Below are 25034 nucleotides of genomic sequence, written 5' to 3' on the forward strand. Positions count from 1 at the left end.
CAAGAGGCATTGGTCCACAAAGTGGAAACTAGATGGGGTCAATTGACGCGGGGTGGGCATCGGAAAGCTGCCCCAGCGATATAACTGGAGTGAGATTTCGGAGGCGGTGTCCTCAGTGACGCAGGTCCATCCGGGGGGAGGGGGAGGGGAGGGGGCGGGGGGTAAACCAGGACCGTAAGTGATGGAACGACAGAGTTTCGGCCGTGAGAGTAAGTAATAATTTTAATCATGCACTCCCTCATTACTTAAAATGTAAATCTAACACATGTTAACTTAGCTAAGCTTAGTGTCATACATTATTTGCCATCAACGATCTTATTGTGATGGTTTTCTGAGATCTTGTACTTATATGTGTTCATCATGCACCACGTGCATCTTAATGGTACATTAATGGGATATTGAAGAAAGGATTGGGGATGACGAATTGTGGATGTCTATCTGTGTGTTCCGTACGAGTAGCTGGGCAATTAGATTAAACATTGCTATTATCATCTTTGCAGAAGAAAATATCCAGCAATCGGGCGGAGCAGTGGCAGATAAGTGGAGGCCCACCAAACCTTACGGAGTTGTCTGACCTGGAGGAGTGCGCCACAGCCCTGGTCAGAGCACATAATCACTCGGCTACCCGTGGTGGTGCTGATCCAGTGACAGCGGAGGGCAAGTCCTGCATAATTCCCGGGCTGTGTGGCGGTCATATTAATATAATGTCAAAATAATGTAGTGTAATGCTGGGACCATGAAATGTAATGTTATGCAGTTTCTGTCCATTCGGTTTGGGCGAATTTCATGAATTGTCTCTCAGCGACATATAATGCAGTCCTCTAGATAAGCCTGTGCTACGTGAGTGTACTCATGTCGCCCCTCCCCATGCTGCTAACCACTCATGTTATGTTTTCTAGTTGCACTGGAGGAGCAGCATGCTGTCCAGGCCACGGGAGCCTCTGCCTCTGTCAGTCATGTATGGTTAACGGAAAGAGAGTCAACAGAGGAAGAAGGGATTCGCCCGGATGACCCTCCTCAAGCTGTTGTGGCCGGAGGTGGGGGGGGTGCGGGGAAGATTGTAGAAGAAGTGCAGGAAGTGGTGGAGGAGGTTAGTCAGGCGTCTATTTTACCTGCAGCCACCTCTTCCTCATCAGGATCCCTTTTTGTTGGGTTCCCCTCGGAGGAAGTAAAAGGACCAAGCGGTGTGCAGCAGCGCACCCAGAGTGCTCCAGCCCATATGCCGAATCCGTGGAGGTTGATCTGGCAAGGCAGGTATCTCCATGACAGGCAGACATGATGGGACTGTCTAGGGCGAGCATCGACGTAGGTCGAGAGCTCCTCCAGGCCATGGGTGGTATCGCCGGGAACATCGCCACACAATCCGCACGCCAATCGGAGGACATGGCGGAGCTGATTGTGGCAGTACGGCGAACCACTGATTCCATCGGTGCCATGCGGCAATTATGGTCTTGGCATATGGCACTGCACCCCACAGTGTCATACTACCCAGGCTGACAGCACCTCAGCCTCGGGAGGAATTAATAACTTCCGAATCTGAAGCCGGGTCTTCCACATCCCGAACTTCCCCAGTACCCCCACACATGGCACTGCCATTGTCGCCGCCCCCCCACCACCCATCCCATACAGCAGCAGCGCTCGAGGTGCTCTGCTGCACAACGTCGTGCTCCCAAAGTGAGTAGGGGCAGAGGTAGGGGTAACGGGAAGAAGCAATTGGGGGTAAGGTGGAGGAGGGGGGGAAAGGGCGGTGGGAAAGGTGGCCGCAAGTCAAATTGGTGCTGGGCAGGGGGTGTTTGTTATTTGCTGTTTTTACTGTTTGTACTTTCATATTTCTATTTCAATCAAAAATTGTTGCAGGCTGGGGGCGTTAGTTATTGTTGTTGTTTGTTTTGTTTTGTTATCGTTCTCTGAAAAATGTATTTTACACATTTTATTTAAAAAGATTAACTATTTAATTTTAAGTTTTACAAAGTTGTACAACATTTCAAATTTTCTAACAATATTTTATTCAACTTAACCATTCTTGTGCAGTGTCTCACTCACTTTTAGAAAATGAGGGGTAACAATCATTGTAAGGGTTACATACAATGGCCAGGCAAAGGTGAAACGTAACTCTCATTTATGAGCTGCTGACATAAGCAGTTTTGCAGTCACGAAAGCTCCACGAGGCTTCCGCTGTGGTGTTGGGGGGCGTGGTGGCATGGGTTCATCGCCAAGCTCCTTGTTCTCCTCAACCTTCTCCTCCTCCTCCTCATCTCTCTCCTGAGGTGGTCCTGCAGTCCCATCTGGCAATTCCTGTCCGCTCATGATGGCTAAGGTGTGCAGCATGCAACACACTACAATGAACTCAGCGACCTGCTCAGAGTGGTATTGCAGGCTACCCCCAGAGTGGTCTAGGCATCGGAAGCGCTGCTTCAGCACTCTAATTGTCTTTTCGATGATATTGCGTGTGGTTATATGGCTGTTATTGTAGCGATGCTCGGCATCTGTCTGAGGCTTCCGGAGGGGTGTCATGAGCCAGGTGGCGAGGCCATATCCTTTGTCTCCGAGCATCCAGCAGTGATCTTGTGGCTGAGCATTAAACAGGTCAGAGACAATGATCTCACGCAAGATTTTCACATCATGGATGTTCCCTGGAAAATTGGAATTTACTGCCATGATGCACTGTGTGTTGTTGACGATGAGCAGCACATTCAGGGAGTGGAATCCCTTTTGATTTCTGTGAACCTCTGGCTCCTCTAAAGGTGCTCGCAGGGCGATGTGCGTACAGTCTATGGCACCCTGGACCTTGGGAAAGTGAGCAATTCTTGGAAAAACCCAAAGCCCTCTCACTCTGTGCCTCCCTGGTCATTGGGAAGTTTATAAAGTCCATCCTGCATGTGTAAAGTACATCAGTTACCTGGCGAATGCAGCGATGTGTAGTGTGCTGGGAGATGCAGCATATGTCGCCAGTTGATGCCTCAAAGGAGCCCGATGCATAGAAGGCAAGTGCTGCAGTCACCTTAACCTCAATGGGCAGTGCAGTCCTGATGGTGCTGGTAGGCTGCAAGTCTGCTTTTATGAGCTGGCATATCTCATTGATCACCCCTTTTCGGAAGGCAACCTTCTAACGCACTGTGTATCGGACAGGTGCAGGTATGAGCGCTTCTTCCTGTAAATTCTTTGGGGGTAAGGCCTCCTCCTATTCATAAGTCTACGACCTCTTTGATTGGGCTCATAATGCTGTTCAATAAACTTTCTTCCAACTTTATCCTGCATCATATAAGTAGTTAGCAATATTGGCAGAGAAATTACAGGCCCCATTCCTTTTAATGTCCTAAAATGTCCTTAAGTATCCGTAAATGTCCTCAAATAACCATAAATATTCTTTAAATTAACCACAATATGCTCCGATTCTCTCAAAAAAATTCCAAACACCCTTTAAATGTGTAACGAGATAATGTATAGCGCCTTCTAGCTAGGAGGTCATCATCATCATCATAGGCAGTCCCTTGGAATCGAGGAAGACTTGCTTCCACTCTTCAAATGAGTCCTTAGATGGCTGTTTACCGCCAGTGGTAATTGACTGGCGAATTTACTGCCACCGATTTTTGGGTGGTAAATGGGTGTTAATTTCGAGTTTGGCCATCATTTCAGTGGTAAATTGTTTTCCAGCAGTAAATGGGCGGAAAGGTGATGAATTCCAGCCCTATAACAATTAACCTCCCTTTAAGACAATAGGTAGCATGATGGATGATGTATAGGTGATAACCATTTGATTTCATAGTTTACATTTAACAAACCCAGGTGCACAGTAGTGATTAACATAGCTGTTCTATCGCTAGCAGACTGTTGTATGAAAATTAGCCCATATAAGTTACTGCACTTCAAAATCAATTCATTGTGTGAAATGCTTGAGACATTTTGAATTCTAGTTGTTAAATAAATGCAAGTATTATTAAATTAATTATCTACTTTTTAAAATGAAAGACAATTAAAAGAACAATTTAGTGTATGGGGTTAATTTTAGTGTGTAGGGATATATGAATTGTAATACTTAGTCCTAGATCAAAACCAATTGTTTTAAAATGCAAGTCCATTGGGTTTAAATTAAGCACAGTTATAAGGCATTTCCATGGGCCAGTGTGTTCTGCAAGAATGGAAAGTATGGAACAAACACGCAGCATTTGAAGCTCCTTTGTCCCTTCCTCAAGGTTTGTTCTTTTAAGACCTGTAAATATTCATCCATTTCAATGCATGCAGACACGCTGAGGTGATAAAGGGCAAATGCATTCTTTCACACTGTGTTCAATTCTTAACACAACACTGAATATCAGCCTGTTAAGAAACAATTCTTTTCTCCCCAGACTGCAGTGAATATTTACCACACAGCATACAAGATCATTTAAGCTGTATTTACCCCCACAATTGTGAGCACTTGTCCTTACAATAAAATCCCGTTTCAATGGGGTCCTGCCTGGATCGCTCCTGGTTCCACCATTGTAGCTCAGCTGTGGTATGGGTTCTACGGCTGACTGTTTCCCGGCACATGCTGTTTCCGTGGCAACACTTCAGTGGCAGATGCGAGAAGCCCAGTAATGCACCTGAGCAAGAGGAGCACAAAATTGCTCCAACACAGTCACATGAAGGGTGGGCCATGAAAGAAATAAGGTGGGTATTCACAAACAAAAATGAGGGCATATTTATTTCTAACAATGCTGCATTTTTAACCAAGTACAGTTACTACAATTTCTCTTCAATGGGACAACGACTGGAAAATAAATTTAATAACTTCATGAGGGTTGAGACTAACTATGGCACCTATTTTCCACTTTCCCGATTTTTGGTGCCCGTGTACAATAACGTACAATTTTCTTTTGTCCCATTGTGCCCAAAAAAATCGCAACTTTCCCCAAAGTAAAATTTAATTTTGGCGCCGCGCTACCCGAAGGGGATGGAACTTCAAGTGTGCGGCAAAAAAACTCTGTGGGCATGCGTGAAAAGCTGAGGTTGCAGGGAAATCAGAGACACATTGATAGCTGAAGCAAGCTGAAGCCGGCTTCTCCGCTGTATCCCCGGCCAGAAAGGACTGCTCTTCCGCTGTAACCCTGGCCAGATAGGACTACTCCCCGCTGTAACCCTGGCCAGATAGGACTACTCCCCGCTGTAACCCTGGCCAGATAGGACTACTCCCCGCTGTAACCCTGGCCAGACAGGACTACTCCCCGCTGTAACCCTGGCCAGATAGTAATGTTCCCCCCACTGTACCCGCTGCAAACCCGGGCCGAATGGCCCCCTCCGCTCCCGGTCCCGCTCCCCCTGCGAGTTGAAGTTCCACGGCACAAGCACATCAACTCAACGCTCTGTTTCAAAAGCAGCCCGAGCTCTCGTGCTTGTGTCTGGCTGAACTTGCGATTCTGCCCAGCCAGCACTCCTTCGACCCCTGCCTGGAGATCGTTCAGCAGCGACTGTGTTGGGGTGGACAGTTTCGATTTGGGCAAAAAAGAACCCAGCTGGACAGAGTTATTTTAGTTCCCTCCGATAAAATTCTACGTTTGTTTTTTACATAGTCTTGCTCCAAAAACTCGGAAATTACTTTGAGTTATTTTCAGAGTACCCTTTCAAAAAAAATCCATGCATTTGTACTTTATTTTGTCTTCTTTTGCCTGGCCCCACTGTCCTTTTTCACGCCGCGCCAATTTCCTTAAGTTCACAGAAGGTTTTTGTTTTCGGGGCTTTTGGGTAGTGTGTGCCGCGCTGAAAAAAAAGCGTGGACGGCCAAAATCACTTAACTGCACAAAATGGCACCTGATCCCATTTTCACTCCTGTCCACGCCAAAAATGTTTAAAATGGTGCACATGGTTGGTGCTGGCATACAAACGTTGGCGAAAGTTGAAAATGGAGGATTTCACGCCAAAAAACGGCGCGCACCAAAAAAAAGCGCACAATCGTGGCAAAAATAGGGGCCCAACAATTTCCGTATGTGCTGGTACGATGATAATGAAACGCACTTGTTGCCTTCCCCACAGACAAACATCACCTGTTTAAATTAGATCAAATATCTGTTTCTAGAGCAGTGTAACAACAGTCTGGGGAAAAGCCTTGTAACTAGGATTAATTAAACCCAATAGATTCAAATTTCAAAACAACTGGTTCTCATCTTGTACTTACCCTCTACACAAGAATTCATTTTTAACTGTCTGCTTTTTAAAAAAAAAGTAAGCATTAGATAGTTTATTAATGCTTACATTTATATGGCACCTAAATCCAAAAACATCTCACAACATTTCACACAAAGAATTACTTTTGAATTGCAGTCACTGTTGTTCTGCGGGTAAATCTTTATATAACAGGCCGTTAATTCCCTACTAAAACTATGGCCCTGATTTTGCCAACCATGGCGAGTCCGGGTAGGCCGGGGTAGGTGTCGGGTTGCGACCCCGTTCCTAGCTCCATCCTGCTCTGGGAAAAGATTCTTCCATTGATGGGGCTTGTTAAGCCCACCCTGCGAGGTTCTCAGCCAATTAAAGAAAGCGGGTCTTAGGAAATAATTTGATGACATGTCATCAGCAGATTTCCTTAAATGGATCATGTACACATTGATTTTGACAATTGTACTGTCAGTGTTATGCAGCATTGAGGTGCTGCAAACACTGACAAGCCCTGCACAAAGGTGCACGGCTGCACCCAGGCTCTCCTATGACTCCCTGCATATGCTTATGGAGGGAGTCAAAGCATGCAAGGAGGTTCTCTTCCCTTAAAATGGGTGGAAGAGATCTCCCTAGGGGACCAACACAGCCTAGTTGCACATTGCACAGGAGGGCACAAGCAGGGATGTCATCAGGAGGACCAGGCTGCACTGGCACAAACCTTTCAATGATCTCAGTAGATCACGAAATGTTACTGCAAAGCCACACTCAACCTCATCCTGCTGTGCCACTCATCACATCCCCATCACGCTGCCTTCCCTACCCTACTCCTGCACATCCTTACTGACTCAACTTTTTTCAACTTACCTTGCAACTCCACCATCCTTCTCTCTCTATCTACATTATCACTTCCCCCATCTCACTAACCACCCCTCACACTCACTCTCACGCTTGTCCAATCATACCAACTAACAACACACAAGTGTAGGCACTTGGGTGTTATCGCCAAAGTTCATGTAAAGTTTCTGTTAATGTGTTGTCAAACATTGAAATCTTTATTTTCAACACTTTGCCTTCCTGGACAGATTTGTGTGCACCTTTAGAAGTGGTTTAATGAGTTGTAATGAATGGTGAGACATAACGGTGCCCCTGCAATGGCAATGAGTGAGGAATGGCTTGGGCATTGCAGGGATGCTTTTTGGTGCTGGTGTGGGATGATGCCAACCTGGTGCATCATGTGGCAGCCACGGTGTACAGTGTCGTGAAGTAAAGCTGACCATGGTGAGGGCATCCCTAGCATCCCAGGCAGCATTGTGGTCAGGTGCTGATGCCTAGTGTTCTGTGCAGCAACAGGTGATTGAAGAGAAAGGTTGGTGTTGTTGGTGCTCCTGGTGTGCCTGGTGATGTTGGTGTTGGGGCTGATCATGGTGGGATTCTGAGGACCAAAGTGAGATTTTTTTTCAAGGGCATCAATGCTGATGGAATAGATGGGAGCTGAAGTTGAGATGACAGAAGCGATCTGTCAATGGTGAGAGAGGTTGTTCCAAGGAGGTGACAGTGGATAGAGTTTACTCCAAACTCTTCCAAATTGCGTAAAGTTCAAAAGTGTCTTCCAAATCCTGAAGGCTCCAGATTCTAACATTGGAAAGTGAGCAGCTGTGAAATGGTAGCTTTTGTACCACTTTTGCAGCTGTCTTTTCAGAAGAATGGAGAGTCATTGAAAACCCAACCTATTTACCTGACGTGATCCTCGAGCACCGTGAACCTTGTGAAAAAGCTGGAAAAATGGTAAGTACATGGTAAAATGCCGTCTAAGTACCGTTTAACAAGCTCTTAACGATGTCAACTGGCTTCCCTGCTGCTTGGTATCAGGTCTGCAAAGTGCAGACAGACCCGGCACTTGGGAAACTGACGTGGAGGCGGGTTGACAGCGGACCCACCTCCGAACCTGCCCTCTGAGCGCCAGCAAAATTCTGGCCGACGTATCTGGGTTTGGATATTAAATATAAACTGTGCAATTAAATGGTCAGCATATCAACACTTGCTGTCTTAAAGGGAGGCCAATCACTGTTAAAGATTGCATGGATCGGCAACATGGCTTCGGTGCTGTAAATTCTGGACAGTTGCAAAACCGTTGCCAGTGAAACAAAAAGTTAAAAATGGAAATCAGGCCTCTAAAAAATATAAAAGTGGTGTTTCCAGGTTTACACTGACCTCTGGTTTTACAGACCAAGCACATGCGTTACACTCAGAAGACAAAGAGAGGGGCTGTGCACATCATTTCAAAGACCATGGACAGCTGGTAAAGGAAAAGGTGGGGTGCCAAAGACTATGGAAAGCAGCGGAAGATGCTACAGAAGCTCGTTCTGTATAGGTCAGCCCGTTAGCTAAAACACATGACAGAATCTGATAACTTTATCCAGGTCTGAAAGACTGAAACATGAAATCAAGTTGCACTTCATTTGGTGAAAATTCGCTTCAAAAAAATGAAGGGCCTTTAATCTGAAGATCAGGTTGAAACTTGGTCAGTGTTGGTTGGTCCGACAATCAAATTGATTCTTGCTGAATGATGTTGCCCATATCTAACCCTTTTTACCAATGGATTTGGGTACTTGATGTTCATTGCAGGGGAAAGAGTGATCAATTTGGCAAAAGCATTTGCATCATTTAAAATGCATGTGCAGATGTGTCCATGCAGGAGGATGTGCGTGGCAACTCCAAGAATATATAAATGATGCATCAAAAATTGTGCTGGTTGAAAAACGGGCTGAACATTTAGTTTATGCTCTGCATAGATAACAGTTATTAAACTTAGTGCCTGTAGACTAAATGCTGGAATTTATTATTTGATTTTCTTTCAAATATGTCATTCTGTTGGAGCCTAAATGCAGGTAGTTAATCTTATTTTTTTTTTAAACAGACAATTGATACAGCAGAAATAATAAGAATCTTAGTAATAAAGTTGCTCTGGTAAATATTAAACAACAAGCATTCCAGCAGTAATCTTTGCTCAATCAAGTCTGCAATAAACTCAATCTCTAACTGCTTATTATTTGTGTCGACACAGTGGTTATTTCTTTGCACCGTTTTCAGCCGACTCAAGTACTCTCTGCACCTATATCCCTGAATGTCTGATTCAAACCACTCGAGTTCAACCGAGCTTTCCGCCCCCATTGTTCATCTCTCCTTCCCTGGCTCGACTTCTAAGTTTGCATACTGCTATCACTGAAGTGCCTTGGCCTGTTCTACAGAGCACTCCCATTAATTCACTCATTGGTGTGCTTATAATTATCCAATCATTTGATTGGAACGTAAATAATAAAACGCAGTGAAAGTTTTGAATTATTAGAACAGAGAAGGTTAAGAGATTTGACAGAGGTGTTTAAAATCATGAATGGTTTTGATAGAGTAAATGGCAGAAAAGTCAGTAACCAGAGATTTAAGGTGATTGTCAAAAGAACCAGAGGTGACGTGAAGATTTATTTTTTTATACAACGAATCGTAGTGATCTGGAATGCATTGCCTGAAAGAGTAGTGCAAGCAGATTCAATAGCAACTTTCAAAAGGGAATTGGATAAATACTTCAAGGGAAAAATTTACAGGGCTATGGGAAAAGAGCAGGAGAGTTGGAAAAATTGGATAGCTCTTTCAAAGAGCCGGCACAGGCACGATGTGTTAAATGGCTTTCTTCTGCGCTGCATCATTCCATAAATGTAAGACGTGGTAGCGACAAACCTCACATAAATTGACACAACTTTTTTTTGATGAAAAATCCACAAAATGTGAAAAGAATTCTACAATTAAGTGGAGTTCATCAGTTTTTAAATTAAATTAAATTTTTTTCCACAGGGAGCGGAATGCCCAAGAACCGCAGTAATGTTTTCTGCGCACACCCTCATTGTAAAACATTCCGACGAAGATAAATCCTTTCCAAAGTGAAGATATTGCACCACATGAATCATCCTTAGAAGTCAAGCCATCACACTGTATGAACCATCTTGCAATTCTTCTTCAGATTTTGTACGTAATTCAACGGTTTGCACACAGATCATGCTGTTGTTTGCAATGTTTGCGCGTATGTTTCAGTGTAAATCATTGAACTAACATAATACTGGTCTTCAAATTACCATGTGTACATATGAACAAGGCACCAGACAATGTTAGTGAGCACCTGGACTTCCATTGCCCAACAAATAGGGTGCGTCTGTCTACCAGATACCATTCCGTGTTACCTTCCTTCCGTGCCTGCTGCTACCTCCCGTTCTTGCTCTCAGTACAAGCAAGATTTAGGGAACACCAGCAATTGAGCAAATTGTTGGTAGACCACCATGATCCTGGAAACCATGGGGATAATTTTAACCCCCAAGAATGGTTGCATTTGGGGCGGGTGTGAATTAAAAATTGTTGAAACTTTTTTTTTGAAGGCAGCCGCATGCCTCCAATTTTACAAGATTTTTATTTTTAACGAATGTCGGCCAGATTTCCCGGGGATCAGGAAATCCAGCAGGTAAAAGGAGGTGAAAAGGGCCGGATTCATAAGATAAGTGTATTTACAGCACTGTTTGTGGACAAGGAGTGTTTCCTCTAGGCCCAACAAGCTAACCTCATTAGACCCTGTGATACGTCCTTACTATGCAGTATAAATGCACACGAGGCCCATGCTTGAGAGGAGGTCAGTCTGTGACCTGTCCTTTATTTCTGAAGGTCCAGGTTAGGAGTGTCTCCCACAAGTTCACCACCTAGTGGTCATTGTTCTCAGTGTACAACTTAGGTCAGTTTATACATGGGTTACAATGCTGGTTGAATACATGCCATCACCTCCCCCCCAATGTCTTATTGGGATCACAGGTTGAGTCTCTCTGGTGGTTTACGCTCCCTTGTAGAGCGCCTGAGTTGGGGCTCCGGTTGTTGGGCGCTGGCCTGAGTGTCTGCTGTTTGCGGTGCCTCAGACCTGTCCGGACTGCCCACAGTGACTGGGCTCTCCTCCCTTTGGTTCCTGTGTTCGGTCACCTGTGGTGAAGTGAACTCGACATCGTGTTCTTCCTCTGCTTCTTCTATGGGGTTGCTGAACCTCCTTTTTGTTTGATCCACATGTTTGCGGCAGATTTGTCCATTGGTAAGTTTAACTACCAGAATCCTATTTCCCTCTTTGGCAACCACAGAGCCTGCGAGCCATTTGGGCCCTGCAGCGTAGTTGAGGACAAAAATAGGGTCATTTACATCAATACATCGCGCCCTCGCATTCCTTTCATGGTAGTCATATTGTGACTGGCGCCTGCTCTCAACAATTTCTTTCATGGTGGGGTGTATAAGGGATAACCGGGTTTTGAGTGTCCTTTTCATTAGCAGTTCTGCGGGTGGAACCCCTGTGAGCGAGTGTGGTCGGGATCTGTAGGCCAACAGGAGGCGTGATAAGCGGCATTGTAGGGAATCCCCTTAGATTTTGAGCATCCCCTGTTTGATTATCTGCACTGCTCGTTCTGCCTGGCCGTTTGAGGCCGGCTTTAACGGTGCCGTTCTAACATGGTTAATTCCATTGCCTGCCATGAAGTCCTGGAACTCAGTGCTTGTGAAGCACGGGCCATTGTCGCTGACCAAGATGTCCGGTAGACTGTGGGCGGCGAACATTGCCCGTAGGCTTTCTACCGTGGTAGAGGATGTGCTTGAATTTAAAATGTCACACTCGATCCATTTGGAGTAGGCGTCTACTACAACCAAAAACATTTTCCCCATGAAAGGACCTGCGTAGTCCACATGGATGCGTGACCAAGGCTTGGCGGGCCATGGCCAGGGGCTAAGGAGGACTTCCCTGGGCACATTGCCCAGCTGGGCACACATGTTGTACCTGCGAACACAAAGTTCCAGATCTGCGTCTATCCCTGGCCACCAAACGTGTGACCTGGCAATTGCCTTCATCGTGACAATGCCCGGGTGCCTATTGTGAAGTTCTCTGATGAACACCTCTCTGCCCATCTGGGGCATGACTACGCGGTTTCCCCATAGTATGCAATCGGCCTGAATCGAGAGTTCATCTCTGCGCCTGTGAAATGGTTTAAATTCCTCAGGGCATGCCCTGTACGTGGCTGCCCAGTCCCCATTCAAGACACATTTCTTGACTAGAGACAATAGTGGGTCTCTATTTGTCCAGACTTTAATCTGACAGGCTGTCACGGGTGAGCCTTCGCTTCCGAAAGCTTCAACAGCCATGACCATCTCAGCAGCATGCTCGGTAGCCCCCTCAGTGGTGGCTTGTGGGAGCCTGCTGAGTGCATCGGCGCAGTTTTTGGTGCCCGGTCTGTGCCGAATTGTGTAGTCATAGGCGGCTAATATGAGTGCCCACCTCTGTATACGGGCCCATGCGTTTGCATTTATGGCCTTGTTGTCGGCCAAAAGGAACGTTAGGGGTTTGTGATCTGTCTCCAGCTCAAATTTCCTGCCAAACAGGTACTGGTGCATTTTCTTTATCGCATATACACATGCGAGCGCCTCCTTTTCTACCATCCCATAGCCCCTTTCTGCCTGGGACAGACTTCTGGAGGCATAAGCTACCGGCTCTAACTGACCCTTGGCATTGACATGCTGCAACACACACCCGACACCATAGGACGACGCATCGCACGTTAACACAAGTTTCTTACATGGGTCATATAGCGTTAACAGATTGTTGGAACATAACAATTTGCATGCTCTATTTAAAGCCCTTTCCTGGCTGTCCCCTCAGACCCATTTGCGACCTTTGCGTAGGAGCACGTGTAGCGGCTCTAGCAGTGTGCTCAATTTGGGAAGAAAGTTACCAAAATAGTTCAGGAGCCCCAGGAATGAACGCAGCTCCGTCGTGTTACGGGGTCTGGGTGCTCTCTGGATCGCTTCCGTCTTGGACGCAGTAGGGCTGATCCCGTCTGCTGCTACCCTCATCCCCAGGAATTCTACCTCTGGAGCTAGGAAGACGCACTTCGCCTTTTTCAGTCGCAGCCCTACCCGGTCGAGTCTGCGTAGCACCTCCTCCAGGTGATGGAGGTGTTCTTCAGTATCGTAACCCATAATGAGGATGTCATCCTGAAGAACCACCATCCCTGGAATCGACTTGAGGAGGCTTTCCATATTTCGTTGGAAGATCGCGGCGGCCGAGCGAATCCCGAACGGACATCTGTTGTACTCAAACAACGCCTTGTGTGTCGTGATGGTGGTTAGCTTCTTCGACTCACTCGGCAGCTCCTGGGTCATGTAAGCTGAGGTCAAGTCCAATTTTGAAAAAAGATTGCCACCGGATAGCGTCGCAAAGAGGTCCTCCGCTCTGGTCTTGGTCTTGGAGTGACACCCGATTGATGGTGGCCTTGTAATCGCCACAATTCCTGACCGACCCATCCGCCTTGAGCACCTTCACAATCGGGCTCGCCCAGTCAGTGAATTCGACTAGCGAGATGATGCCTTCCCTCAGCAGGCGGTCCAATTCGCCTTCTATCTTTTCCCGCATCACGTACGGCACCGCTCTGGCCTTGTGGTGTACTGGCCTGGCGACCGGGTTTATGTGAATCACTACCTTGGCCCCCATGAAAGTGCCAATGCCGGGTTGAAATAATGAGTCAAATTTGTCCAGGATCTGTGAGCATGATACTCGCTCCACAGAGGAAATTGCATTGACATCGCTCCATTTCCAGTTCATGACAGCAAGCCAACTCCTCCCAAGTAGTGCGGGACCGTCCCCCGGGACAACCCAGAGTGGCAGTCTGTTCTCCGAATCTTTGTGGGTCACGACTACCGTGGCGCTGCCTAGCACCGGAATGATCTGCTTTGTGTAAGTCCGTAGCTGTGCGTCAATCGGCAATAATTTTGGCCTCCTGGCCTTGGATTCCCACAACTTTTCGAACTGTTTGATACCCATCAGAGACTGGCTGGCCCCCGTGTCTAGCTCCATTGATACTGGGATGCCATTGAGGAGCACTTTCATCATTATCGGTGGCGTCCTGGTGTATGAAGTGTATACGTGCTCCACATGAACTCGTTGAACTTCAGCTTCCAGCGATTTTCCCCAGCGTTCATTTCTGCAATTTCTGCAGGTATTTTGCTCACCTCTGCAAACTCCGGCTGAGTGTGTACCTCCACGTCTCCAGCATAAGCTACGGTTTGAAACAAAAGGTCCCTTGCCAGTTGATCGTCCCTGACTGCCCCTGTTATTGCTAGTGGTCATGCTCGCGTGGTTTAAATCCCAGTTTCTTGTCGCCATTGCTACGTCCTTACTATACAGTATAAATGCACACGAGGCCCATGCTTGAGAGAAGGTCAGTCTGTGACCTGTCCTTTATTTCAAGTGCAGGAAGTGGGTGGAGCTTCCCCTTCTATATCTGAAGGTCTAGGTTAGGAGTGTCTCCCACAAGTTCACCACCTAGTGGTCATTGTTCTCAGTGTACAACTTAGGTCAGTTTATACATGGGTTACAATGCTGGTTGAATACATGACACACTGTGATCGGCCGATCCCCCATCGGGGAGTCATGATCTCCCTCCTCCACCTCCACAATCTCCCCTTCGGTGATCTCCCCCCCCCCCCTTCCCGATCTCGTCCTCCCTCCACCCTCTCCGCTCTACTCCCCAGCTGTGGCCTTGTGCCGCAGTCTTTCCCGCGCAACAGGCAGCCAGCCTCTCATTCATGGTTGGTTGCCAGGCAGGAAACCTGCAGAAAAAAGTTGAAAGACGTCCTGCTGTTAATTTCAGCAGGCCTTCCGGGAAGCTCTTACTTCCGAGTTTCCCATCCAGAAATATCAAGGCCCATATTGCAGATGTTAAACGTACCATAATATATACAAGATGCACTGCTGGTAATGTTTGTTTTATTGAATTTCCTGGGTGCTTTGCAACAAAAAACCCCACTTACCATCATTTGATAGCTGTTTAAATGATCATGTAATGAAATCCAGAAATAGCCAACTCTTGGACCTCAGCTCAATGTGGCAGTGCTACTTGAACCCAATCTGGCTCCTGCTGCCTTTCAGTCTGCCTCCAGCTCAGCACAGTCTGATCACCATCAACATCCTGCCTTTCAAAATGCAGCGATAAAGATATGCTCAACAAGAATGCAAATTGAAATTCTATATAATGGGCCACAATAATTAGACATGTTAAATCACTCAGACTGCTAATGGTCGCATATTTGATTTGGGAAAAAAACATTTTCAGACATTTTTAAGACCAGGCTTGTGGGCGAGGAGGGTCGAAGTAATGCTGACTCTTTCATTTTAGACTAATTGCCGATTTAAAAAGTCAGCCATATGCCCCATTTTTATAGGGGCACAACAAATAAAGACTGTATGTAAATTAATCAAATTAAAAAGAACCTTAATAAATCAAATTAAAATGTTGTTCCCTGTTGTGATGATGCACTTCAGTCCCTCCGGTGCCCATCTCTCACGGAAGGCCTCGAGCATGCCGGTGGACACCGCATGCTCCATCTCCAGGAACATCCGGGTGTGAAGGTAGCCACAAAAGAGAGGCAGGCAGTCAGGCCGAACGACCCCCTCGACTGCCCGCTGCCTGGACCGGTTAATGGCCACCTTGGCCAGGTCCAGGAACAGTCCTACGAGGAGGCCCTCCGACTTGCTTGCTGCCCCTCTGCATCGGATGCCCAAGGATCAGGAGCGTGGGACTGAAATGCAGCCAAAAATCGAGGAGCAGCCCCTTCAAATAGTGGAAGAGGGGCTGCAACCTCTCACACGCTATTTAAACATAGAACACGGACTCCTTGCCTATAGTGCTGATTCTTTCATTCTAAGCCAAATGCCGATTTTAAAAGTCAGCCATATGCCCCAGTTTTAAAGAAACGCTGTCAATGGGTAATTCTGAAGTTAATTTATTTCATCTGGAACTCATGACTATTCGAATATGTATCAATACTAATTAATCACTTTAGAATGTCACAGCCAGCAGAATGAAGATTCCAAGCCAGATACCACAACTGAAGGAATGTGTTTTAACAGTTTCTATGTGGGCATTTGTCTTCTGTATTAAAATCTGTTGAGAATAAACTTCTCAGTAAGTTTACAAATCAAATTTACTGCAAGGTAGCGAGTTAGCACACGCTCCTTTTCCCCCTGGGATCAAAGCTACAGACGCAAAGCACAATTCTGAACTGCATTAGAAATCCCACTTGGAGATGCCACAGGAAAAGCCCCTGTGGAGAGTACAATCATTCCCACAGGCTCAGTATAGTAGGAGCTACTCTTCGGAGCTTGGGTTTTAAGGAGCTTTGCACTCCCATTGCCCATCCTGTACCTGCTCCTGCACATTGACACTGGATGACAGAAGAGGAAAAGCAGCTCCATTTCCCAATGCCAATAATCTTTACATTGACAAAGAACATATGGTCTCCGTAACTAAAAATTTTCCACATATCTAAAAAAAAAGCTGAAATACTTGCTTGATATCACAATTTGCAACCCATCGACAAAACTGCCATAATGCTCTGTTCTCAATTAGAGAGCATCCTATCATAACATACTGCCAATAATAATCCCTTAACACTTCTCAAGCAACTAATGAGCCACTTGCCCAGTATAAATGTCAAAATGTTCTTTAATGCAGCAGCAGAATGGATATTTGAGGATAATGGCTCAATAGTTGATAAAACCCAACGCAGGTAAGCAGGCCTTCCCTACCCCCTGCAGCTCGCCAGTTGGCGACATGGTTTCTTGCCTCTGCGATTTCTTGAACTGTGGAGCACTTTGTAGATGGACATAGCCACAAGCAACATGACGTTCACGATACACTGGCAGCAAAACACATTAAAAACTTACACCACAGCACTGACAAAATGTTTTTATATCGCATGCACACACACACAGATAGTGATTACTTTATTGAGCAGAAACTTAAATCACCGGGTGTCCAGAAGCCAAAATGGCTGATTTCCATGGCATCCTGTGAGTGGCGAGAAAGTCCCAGGGGCATAAGGGTAAGGGCAGCAGTGCCCTTCACTTTCATTGGCGTGCGTAGCAGATGGCTGACTGTCCCTGAGAAATGTTGTGGCACAGATCCACACCCCAGCTACAGTCTAGCCTAGTCAGCCTGGGAAGCATTATGCACTGACCTTCCCTACACCTACCGTCGGAGGCATTACCTGTTGTAAATCATTCACCTCCCACATCCTCTGTCCTTCCAAGCCACCCTGTCCTCATCCTCAAAATTTGCCAATGGCTGCTCTATCCAAGTTGTGCACTATTTATTGCTTTGGTGATTCTACACTGAACTCATTAATTAAAGAGTTTTGAGTAAAACAGGGAAGCCTAGAAATTCGTGTGCAACATAGCACCTAAACTTCCAATATGGCGGGCAGGAAGCGCATGTTCATTATGAGTCGGTTGTGCGCTGCCCGCCATATTGGTAAAGGCCAATCAATCAGCATGCAGTGCCCAAGCCTGAAACAATGTTAGTTCCTTCGCATTTCAAATAAGAGGCCTAGCGCCTGTTGAGGCCCCCATTGTAAGACTGGTTTGCACTCAGGAAAACCAGCCCGACATATGGCCTAACAGCTGGAAGCTGCAACCAACAAGGTAAGTTTTTGAAAATATACTTACCTGAATGTGGAGTCGATAGGAGCAGGAGTGTTCCTCTTGACCCCAATTCAAAGAACGTGGGCCACTGCCGACAAACGATCTCCCCCATTATTAACCCCGCCCCCCCCAGAGATCGATACCATGCCCCTCCAGTGGCCACTTTGACCTCTCGACAGCAGCAGCAGTCTGATCTTCCATCGCGCTTTGCCAGCGAGCTGCCTGTTGCTCTATGCAACTTGCTGGCTCAATGGAGGCATGTCAGTCTCACACTTCAGGAGCAGGGATCCATCCTGTGATATCTTCACAGAGCACAGCACACACAGCTTCCTAACATGCAGGCTGCTCTCTCGGAACTCTCCGGAAAGCTGCCAGTTGTTTAATGATTAACTATGCTGCTGCAGTACACAATACGTCCACATCCACAATGTGGAGCTACAAGCATTACAAGCTTACAGACATTACACATCTCTACCCCTCCCCATGCACCCAAAAATGGGCAACTTTGAACATCTAGACCAGACTCTTCAATTGGACTGAGCAACTATAGAATTCTGCACGAGTTTGTTATGAACGACCTCAGCAAGTTCTGCGTAAGGAAAAAACAGCTAGTGGAAAAAAGTCATTTTTGTTCATGGTTTCTCCAGTTTGTGCTTACTTTTAAAAAGCAATTTACATACTGCACTAAAATAGGAGGCTGTACTTTCATTAACAGTTTGCTAAGAAATGAGATGTTATTAATTGCCTCCATCTTTGAAGAGGTCTATGTATTTTGGCATGCCATTGTCTCGACTGTAAAATTGGTAAAATTGATGTGCTATCAGAACATTTCTTGTAGTTAGAACGGAGGTTTGAGAAGCAGGACGCTTGCATTTAATCAGAAAAATCACTCGATTTAAAGATGCTTTGAGCCATGTGTGAATGGAATGATAAGGGAGTCAATGGCTATGGGGAGCGGGCAGGGAAGTGGAGTTGAGGCCAAGATCAGATCAGCCTTGATCATATTGAATGGTGGAGCAGGCTCGAGAGGCCAAAGTGCCTGCTTCTGCTCCTATGTCTTATGTTCTTATGGAATGTGACTATCATGGGCTAAAATTGTGTCAAATTGCCCAAACCTAGAAGATGTATATTTGTGATTTTCCACAACACCCTGATGTCTTAATATTTTACGTTGTAAAGACTGTTGTATTTTTCAGCTGATATTCTTTACGTGACAGACTGGAATTCAAAGCAAGTGTGCCAGACCAGTGCTAAATACAGGTGGGGAAATAGTCCCCAAAAGTTTTCAGATCTACTTTGTTGCAAATTACAAACATTTCTTTTTTAAATTCTGGGTACCAATTATGTAAATTGAAAGAAAAAATTAATTCATTTATAATATAATATAAATGTGTAATATATGTAGGGAATACCTACTATTTGGAACCTTCTTAGCTGTCTCCTACTCAGTAAAACTGTGAGGGCTGAGCTCAGCAAACTCTGACATACGCGGAGGCCACAAGTAGATTCACTTGAAGGATGTGTGTGCCTTCTACAAACATCACAATTACTTCAGAATAAAAATCATTTGAAATTAATTCTAAAAAAACTTAGCAACTTAGCATTATATTTGCATTATTGGGAATTGGGTTCTTTGAGGAAAAGGCTGCTGTTAGATCTTTAGAAATGAATTCATTGCCAGAGCATCCAAGTTTCATTGTTGTCTCAATAGTTTGATATCATTTTCCAACTGCTGTCAGTTTTTGATTGACAAGATGGTTTAAAATCATTCTATTAATTCATTGATATGCAGGGCAAGGGGGCATAAGCACAAACTAGTCAAAGGTAAGTTCAGAACTGATGTCAGAAAGTGCTTCTTTACATGGAGTGATTGGTACCTGGAATGGTCATGAAGAGGCCTTTGGATGCTGTGGAGAGAACAGTCGGTTGGTATGGATAGATGAGTTCGATGGGATTCCCTCATTTATACTTAACTTTGTGAACAAAATTGTTAGTGCTCAAAATCAAGTGTTGTAAGCTTTTGTCATTTACTCACTCTTGCCTTCCACACTATCACAGACCTTCCCCTTTTGTTATTTTCCTGCCCCACTTTTCTTTGGCTTTGCTCGTGCTTAAAAGCTGTTCAACTCCAACATCTTCCAGTTCTGATGAAAGGTCACGGGTCACAACTTGAAACGTTAACTCTGTTTCCCTCTGCACAGATGCTGCCTGACCTGCTGAGTATTTCCAGCATTTTCTCTTGAAAAATGTTATACACGTACTTTTCAAACAGCCAATCGGGGCTACGCTCACATAAAAACCCAACAACAAATGGCCAAGAATCGGGGATGATTTGACTTAATACAAATGTACCCCATTGCATTTTTATACCGTCTTCACATTCTTAAAATGTCCCAAAGTGCTTCACAGCCAGTGAGGTACTTTTGAAGTGTAGTCAGTGAATATAAATACAAGTCTTTCTTTCTTTAACCCCAAATTTTGAAGAGCACCCCTTATACACCAACCGTCTCCGCAACCTTTTTGAGTGATGGAGAGGAGGGTATTTGTGGTAGAGCACAATGATTCTCATTAACCATGTTAGTCAATCAGAAGCCCGATCAGCTGTGGGTGGGGGAGCTGGTCAGGGTCAGGACCACTCGTGCCAACAGGTTCCGCTCCTGATAGAGCCAGCTTGTGAATGTAGTATAAAAATCCACTGCTGATGTAAGCAGCTGTTGCTTGAAAGGCAGTCAGCTTAAAGGCTGGAAGTTCAACAATAGGAGGACGAAGGTATAAAAATGCGTGTATTTGGCAGTTCAGGATTTGAAGGGATCCGGCTGTAAAGGAAGGATGCAAGTAAACCAACTGAAGAAAAGATAAAAGCAGGCAGCATGGCTGAGAGATGTTGCTGGTGGTAGCTAGTTATCAGAGCAATTAGATATGGCGACCAAAGACTAGTTGCGTGGTACAATATGAAAACACACTTGCACAAATATGATTTTTCCTGTGGTACATCGATATGACTATGCTTAATAACCACAGTGACAACACTGCAAGCACAAAATGTCAACAGCCGCTTTATAACATCAGCTGAAACTCAAACGCCTGCTTGATGTTAAGTGTAACAGACAAGCCGATTTGTAATAGCTTCTTCCAATATTCTCACCAACATGCTGCAGCTGCGCTTCAGTTCCTGTAATAAGACCTCTTGTTGGGAAAATTGCCACAGGACAAGAGCTAATAGTACATTTTATGCCTTTAAAAACCTCATGGAGCACCAGCATCAACAAGACTCTTTCTTGACTCGAATTAAACTGTCAGTTATTGTCACAAGGCTGATGGAACAAGCAAAAAATATGATACATGTTAGGTGTCAATGGTCACAAAACATATTTTAAGCAGCTCCTATTCTGAATATTTGCCAATCCTTTCCTTGGGGGCTGCAGAACCAAATTCCAGGGGTTATCCCCAGCCTCTGCACATGGGGCTGCCGGCTGAAAATGTTGACCAGACGACACCAGTTTCTGAAGGGCTGACTGGTTAAGTGCCGAGTATGGTTACTGGTTTAAAACTCAGTACGGACAGAAAACGAAAGCCTGCAGCAGTATGGTGATGTGGAAACAGGCCGCCGATAATGGGGCTGGTGTAAAAAGAGAGGCCTTTTCAAGGCAAGATAATCTGCTAAGTGTGGATCTGAAAAATACAGTTGCTGTTTCCAAAAGGAAATCATATGTGGCAATGGGCAGGCTACCAATTATCCCTGGCAAAAACAGTTCCACGCCTGTTGGGCAACTAGGGTTTGTACTTTTAATGTTTAAAATGGCAAGGCTTTTAAAAGGGTGTCATCATCAGAAACTTCTGGCTAGATTGTTGTCACCTGCAAGGTATGCATATCTCGATAATGCATGGTATATGCAAGGCCACATGGCACTCAAATAGATACATTGTAAACATCCAGATGAGTCATGATTCCATCTAGTGTCACATGGCAATCACATATAAATACAGTGCAGTTTTTACATATCTGGCTGATTTGGAGTGTATGTACAGTCATGTGGCATTCACAAATACTCAGAGCCAGTTCCACAGATGGTTGTGGACATTTACATAGTACTACACACCGAAGCGTGGTTGAGGTCTCGCCTTGGCAAATGCAAGTGGAACTAGGGGGAGTCAGTCAGGCCATAGTAGCCACTGAGCAGAAGTCCAGTATTCAAATCACTGCAAACCCCTTCATGGGACACAAAGTTGTCCCTGTCATGTTTGTAACCTTCACACAACTGTAACCTTTATGTAACAACACTGTACACTGCATACACCTGAGTAATGCACACCTTGACCACAGGGGGTGAACTTGTGGGAGACACTCCTCACCTGGTCATCCAGGTAGATAAAGGGAGGTCCCACGGAGGGCCATGACTTCTTGGTCCTGGGAATAAAGGTTCAGGTCACATAGTGACCTTGTCTGCAGTACATGCTTCGTGTGATTCTATAGCAAGGTGTAAGGACACTACATTTAGCGACGAGAAACGGGAATCAACGACCCACGAAGAATGGCCACTGGTAGCACAGAGGTACGGTACTGTGTCGGTGAGGACTGGGACGACTTCATTGAGAGGCTCCAGCAGAGCTTTGTCACGAAGGACTGGCTGGGAGAGGAAGCGGCTGGCAAACAGAGGGCGCATCTACTGACCAGCTGTGGATCCAAGATGTATGCGCTGATGAAAGACTTGCTCGCACCCGAGAAGCCGGCGGACAAGTCCTTTGAAGAGCTCAGCACTCTAATCGGTGAGCACCTCAAACCGGCGAGCAGTATACACATGGCCCGGCACCGGTTCTATACACCACCGGCGTTGGAGGGAGAAAGCATATCGGACTTCGTGGTGGACCTTTGGCATTTGGCCAGCCTTTGTAAGTTCACAGACGCCTGCAGGGAGGAGATGTTAAGGGATTTCTTCATTGAGGGCATTGGTCATGCCGGGATTTTCAGGAAGCTTATTGAGACCAAGGACATGACTTTGGAAAGGGCAACATTGATAGCTCAGACCTTCATGGCAGGGGAAGAGGAGACCAAGATAATTTATGTGCGCAGCCCTGGTTCCAACGTGGCGATCGACCAGGGAGTTAACATTGTTAACGAGACTCAGAACCCCGCAGGCAGGCAAGGGCAATTCGACACCGCCCAGGCAGCAACAGACTCTAGGGTGGGCCAGCAACAGAGACAATGGCAGGGGGATCGGCAATTCACGCCTTCACAAGGGATAATGCATCCCGGGATGGGACCATTGACACTCAGCAACAGAGTGCTCAGGAATAATCAAGGAGACAATCAGAGAGGAATGCCTGTTAACAGTTCCTTTGTTCACAACAATCTCAGCTCATGCTGGAGGTGCGGTGGCAGACATGCTGCGAAAACCTGTAAGTTTCAACAATTTACCTGTAGAAACTGTAACTTCAAGGGACATCTGGCCAGAATGTGCTGAAAGCCTTGGCGAGGCTAGTTTATGAGACAGAGGAACCAGACGAGGGGTCTGCAAGGCAGGGTGATGCTTGGGGCCAAGCTATGGACTCTAAAGTCCAGAGGGCTCATGTGGCAGATGTCCACAGCTCGTATACCAAAACGCCACCAATGATGATGAAAGTTCTATTAAATGGAGCTGGACACAGGAGCCAGCCAGTCACTTATGAGCGCCCAACAATTTGAAAAACTATGGCCACACAAAGCTAACAGGCCCAAATTGGAACGCATTGAACAATTGTATTCCAAGATGACATCCTAATCACGGGTCGAGACACGAGGAACACCTCCACAACATGGAGGAGGTGCTATGCCGACTGGACCGGGTAGGCTTGCGACTAAAGAAGTCCAAGTGTGTGATTTTGGCCCCAGAGGTCGAGTTTTTGGGCAGGAGGGTTGCTGCAGACGGGATCCGGCCTACCGAATCCAAAATGGAGGTGGTCCGTCGCCCGCCCAGGCCCGGCAACACAAGAGAGTTGCGTTCATTTCTGGGACTACTGAACTATTTCGGGAACTTTCTGCCGAACTTAAGTACATTGCTGAAGCCGCTACACGTGCTCCTGCGTAAGGGTTGCGAATGGTTTTGGGGGGACTGTCAGGAACTGGCTTTCAATCGGGCGTGGAACCTGCTTTGTTCTAATAAGTTATTGACTCTGTATGACCCCCTGTAAGAAATTGGTTTTGACATGCGATGCATCATCCTATGGGGTTAGGTGCATGTTGCAGCAGAGCAATGGTGAGGGCCAACTTCAACCTGTGGCTTATGCCTCCAGGTTGCTCTCCCAAGCTGAAAGGGGGTACAGGATGGTTGAAAAGGAAGCACTTGCATGTGTCTAAGGGATGAAAAAGATGCACCAGTACCTTTTTGGCAGAAGGTTCGAGTTAGAAACGGACCACAAGCTGTTAACATCCCTGTTGTCAGACAGCAAAGCGGTCAATGCCAATGTGTCAGCTCGCATACAGCGATGGGTTCTCACGCTGGCTGCATATGACTACACCATACGGCACCGTCCAGACACCGAAAATTGCGCTGACGTGCTCAGTAGGCTCCCACTGGCGGCCACCGAGGGGGCGTCGGAGCAAAGCGCGGAGATGGTCATGGCCGTTGATGCTTTAGACACAGCAGGCTCCCCCATCACAGCCCGCCAGATCAAAATCTGGACCAACAGAGATCCCCTCCTATCCTTGATAAAGAAATGTGTCCTGACTGGGGATTGGGCGCCCGCACACGGAGCGTGCCCCGAGGAGGTCAGGCCGTTCCACAGACAGATGGACGAGTTCTCTATCCAAGCCGACTGACTGCTATGGGGCAGCCGGGAAGTCATGCCCCAGAAGGGCAGGGAGGCATTCATTAGGGAACTCCACAGCAAGCACCCAGGCATTGTGCTAATGAAGGCCATTGCCCGGTCACACGTATGGTGGCCGGGAATTGACTCAGACCTGGAACGCTGGGTTCGCAGGTGCACGATGGGTGCGCAGCAGGGTAATGCCCCCAGGTAGGCCCTACTCAGCCCGCGGCCCTGGCCCACCAGGCCATGGTCACATATTCACATAGACTACGCAGGCCCGTTCATGGGAAAAATGTTCCTGATTGTTGTCGATGCATACGCAAAATGGATCGAGTGCATCATATTGAATTCGTGCACAACATCCACCACCGTGGAGAGTCTGCGTACGGTCTTTGCGACCCACGGCTTGCCGGACATCCTGGTTAGCGATAACGGCCCATGTTTCACTAGCTACAAATTCCAGGAGTTTATGTTGGGTAATGGTATCAAACATGTCAGGACGGCACCGTTCAAGCCAGCTTCCAATGGCCAGGCGGAACGTGCAGTCCAAATCATAAAACAGGGCATGCTCCGGATT

General features: G+C 46.3%; 1 protein-coding gene across 8 annotated transcripts in view; it reads right to left on the bottom strand.

Annotated features, from left to right (window-relative positions):
• The window catches only part of cadps2 (Ca++-dependent secretion activator 2), an 863559-nt gene that overhangs the window by 513475 nt on the left and 325050 nt on the right, over nucleotides 1–25034 (bottom strand). Inside the window, exon 1 of one of the 8 annotated variants that reach the window (XM_070900584.1) lies at nucleotides 15001–15082. The exons of the other annotated variants lie outside the window; for them this stretch is intronic. Coding sequence (XP_070756685.1) covers nucleotides 15001–15006 — 6 coding nt within the window. The 5' untranslated portion in view covers nucleotides 15007–15082. Of the gene's footprint in view, nucleotides 1–15000; nucleotides 15083–25034 lie in introns of those variants that run through there. 8 annotated transcript variants of the gene reach the window in all.

Source organism: Pristiophorus japonicus, chromosome 15, assembly GCF_044704955.1.
Source record: "Pristiophorus japonicus isolate sPriJap1 chromosome 15, sPriJap1.hap1, whole genome shotgun sequence".
Lineage (NCBI taxonomy): Eukaryota > Metazoa > Chordata > Chondrichthyes > Pristiophoridae > Pristiophorus > Pristiophorus japonicus.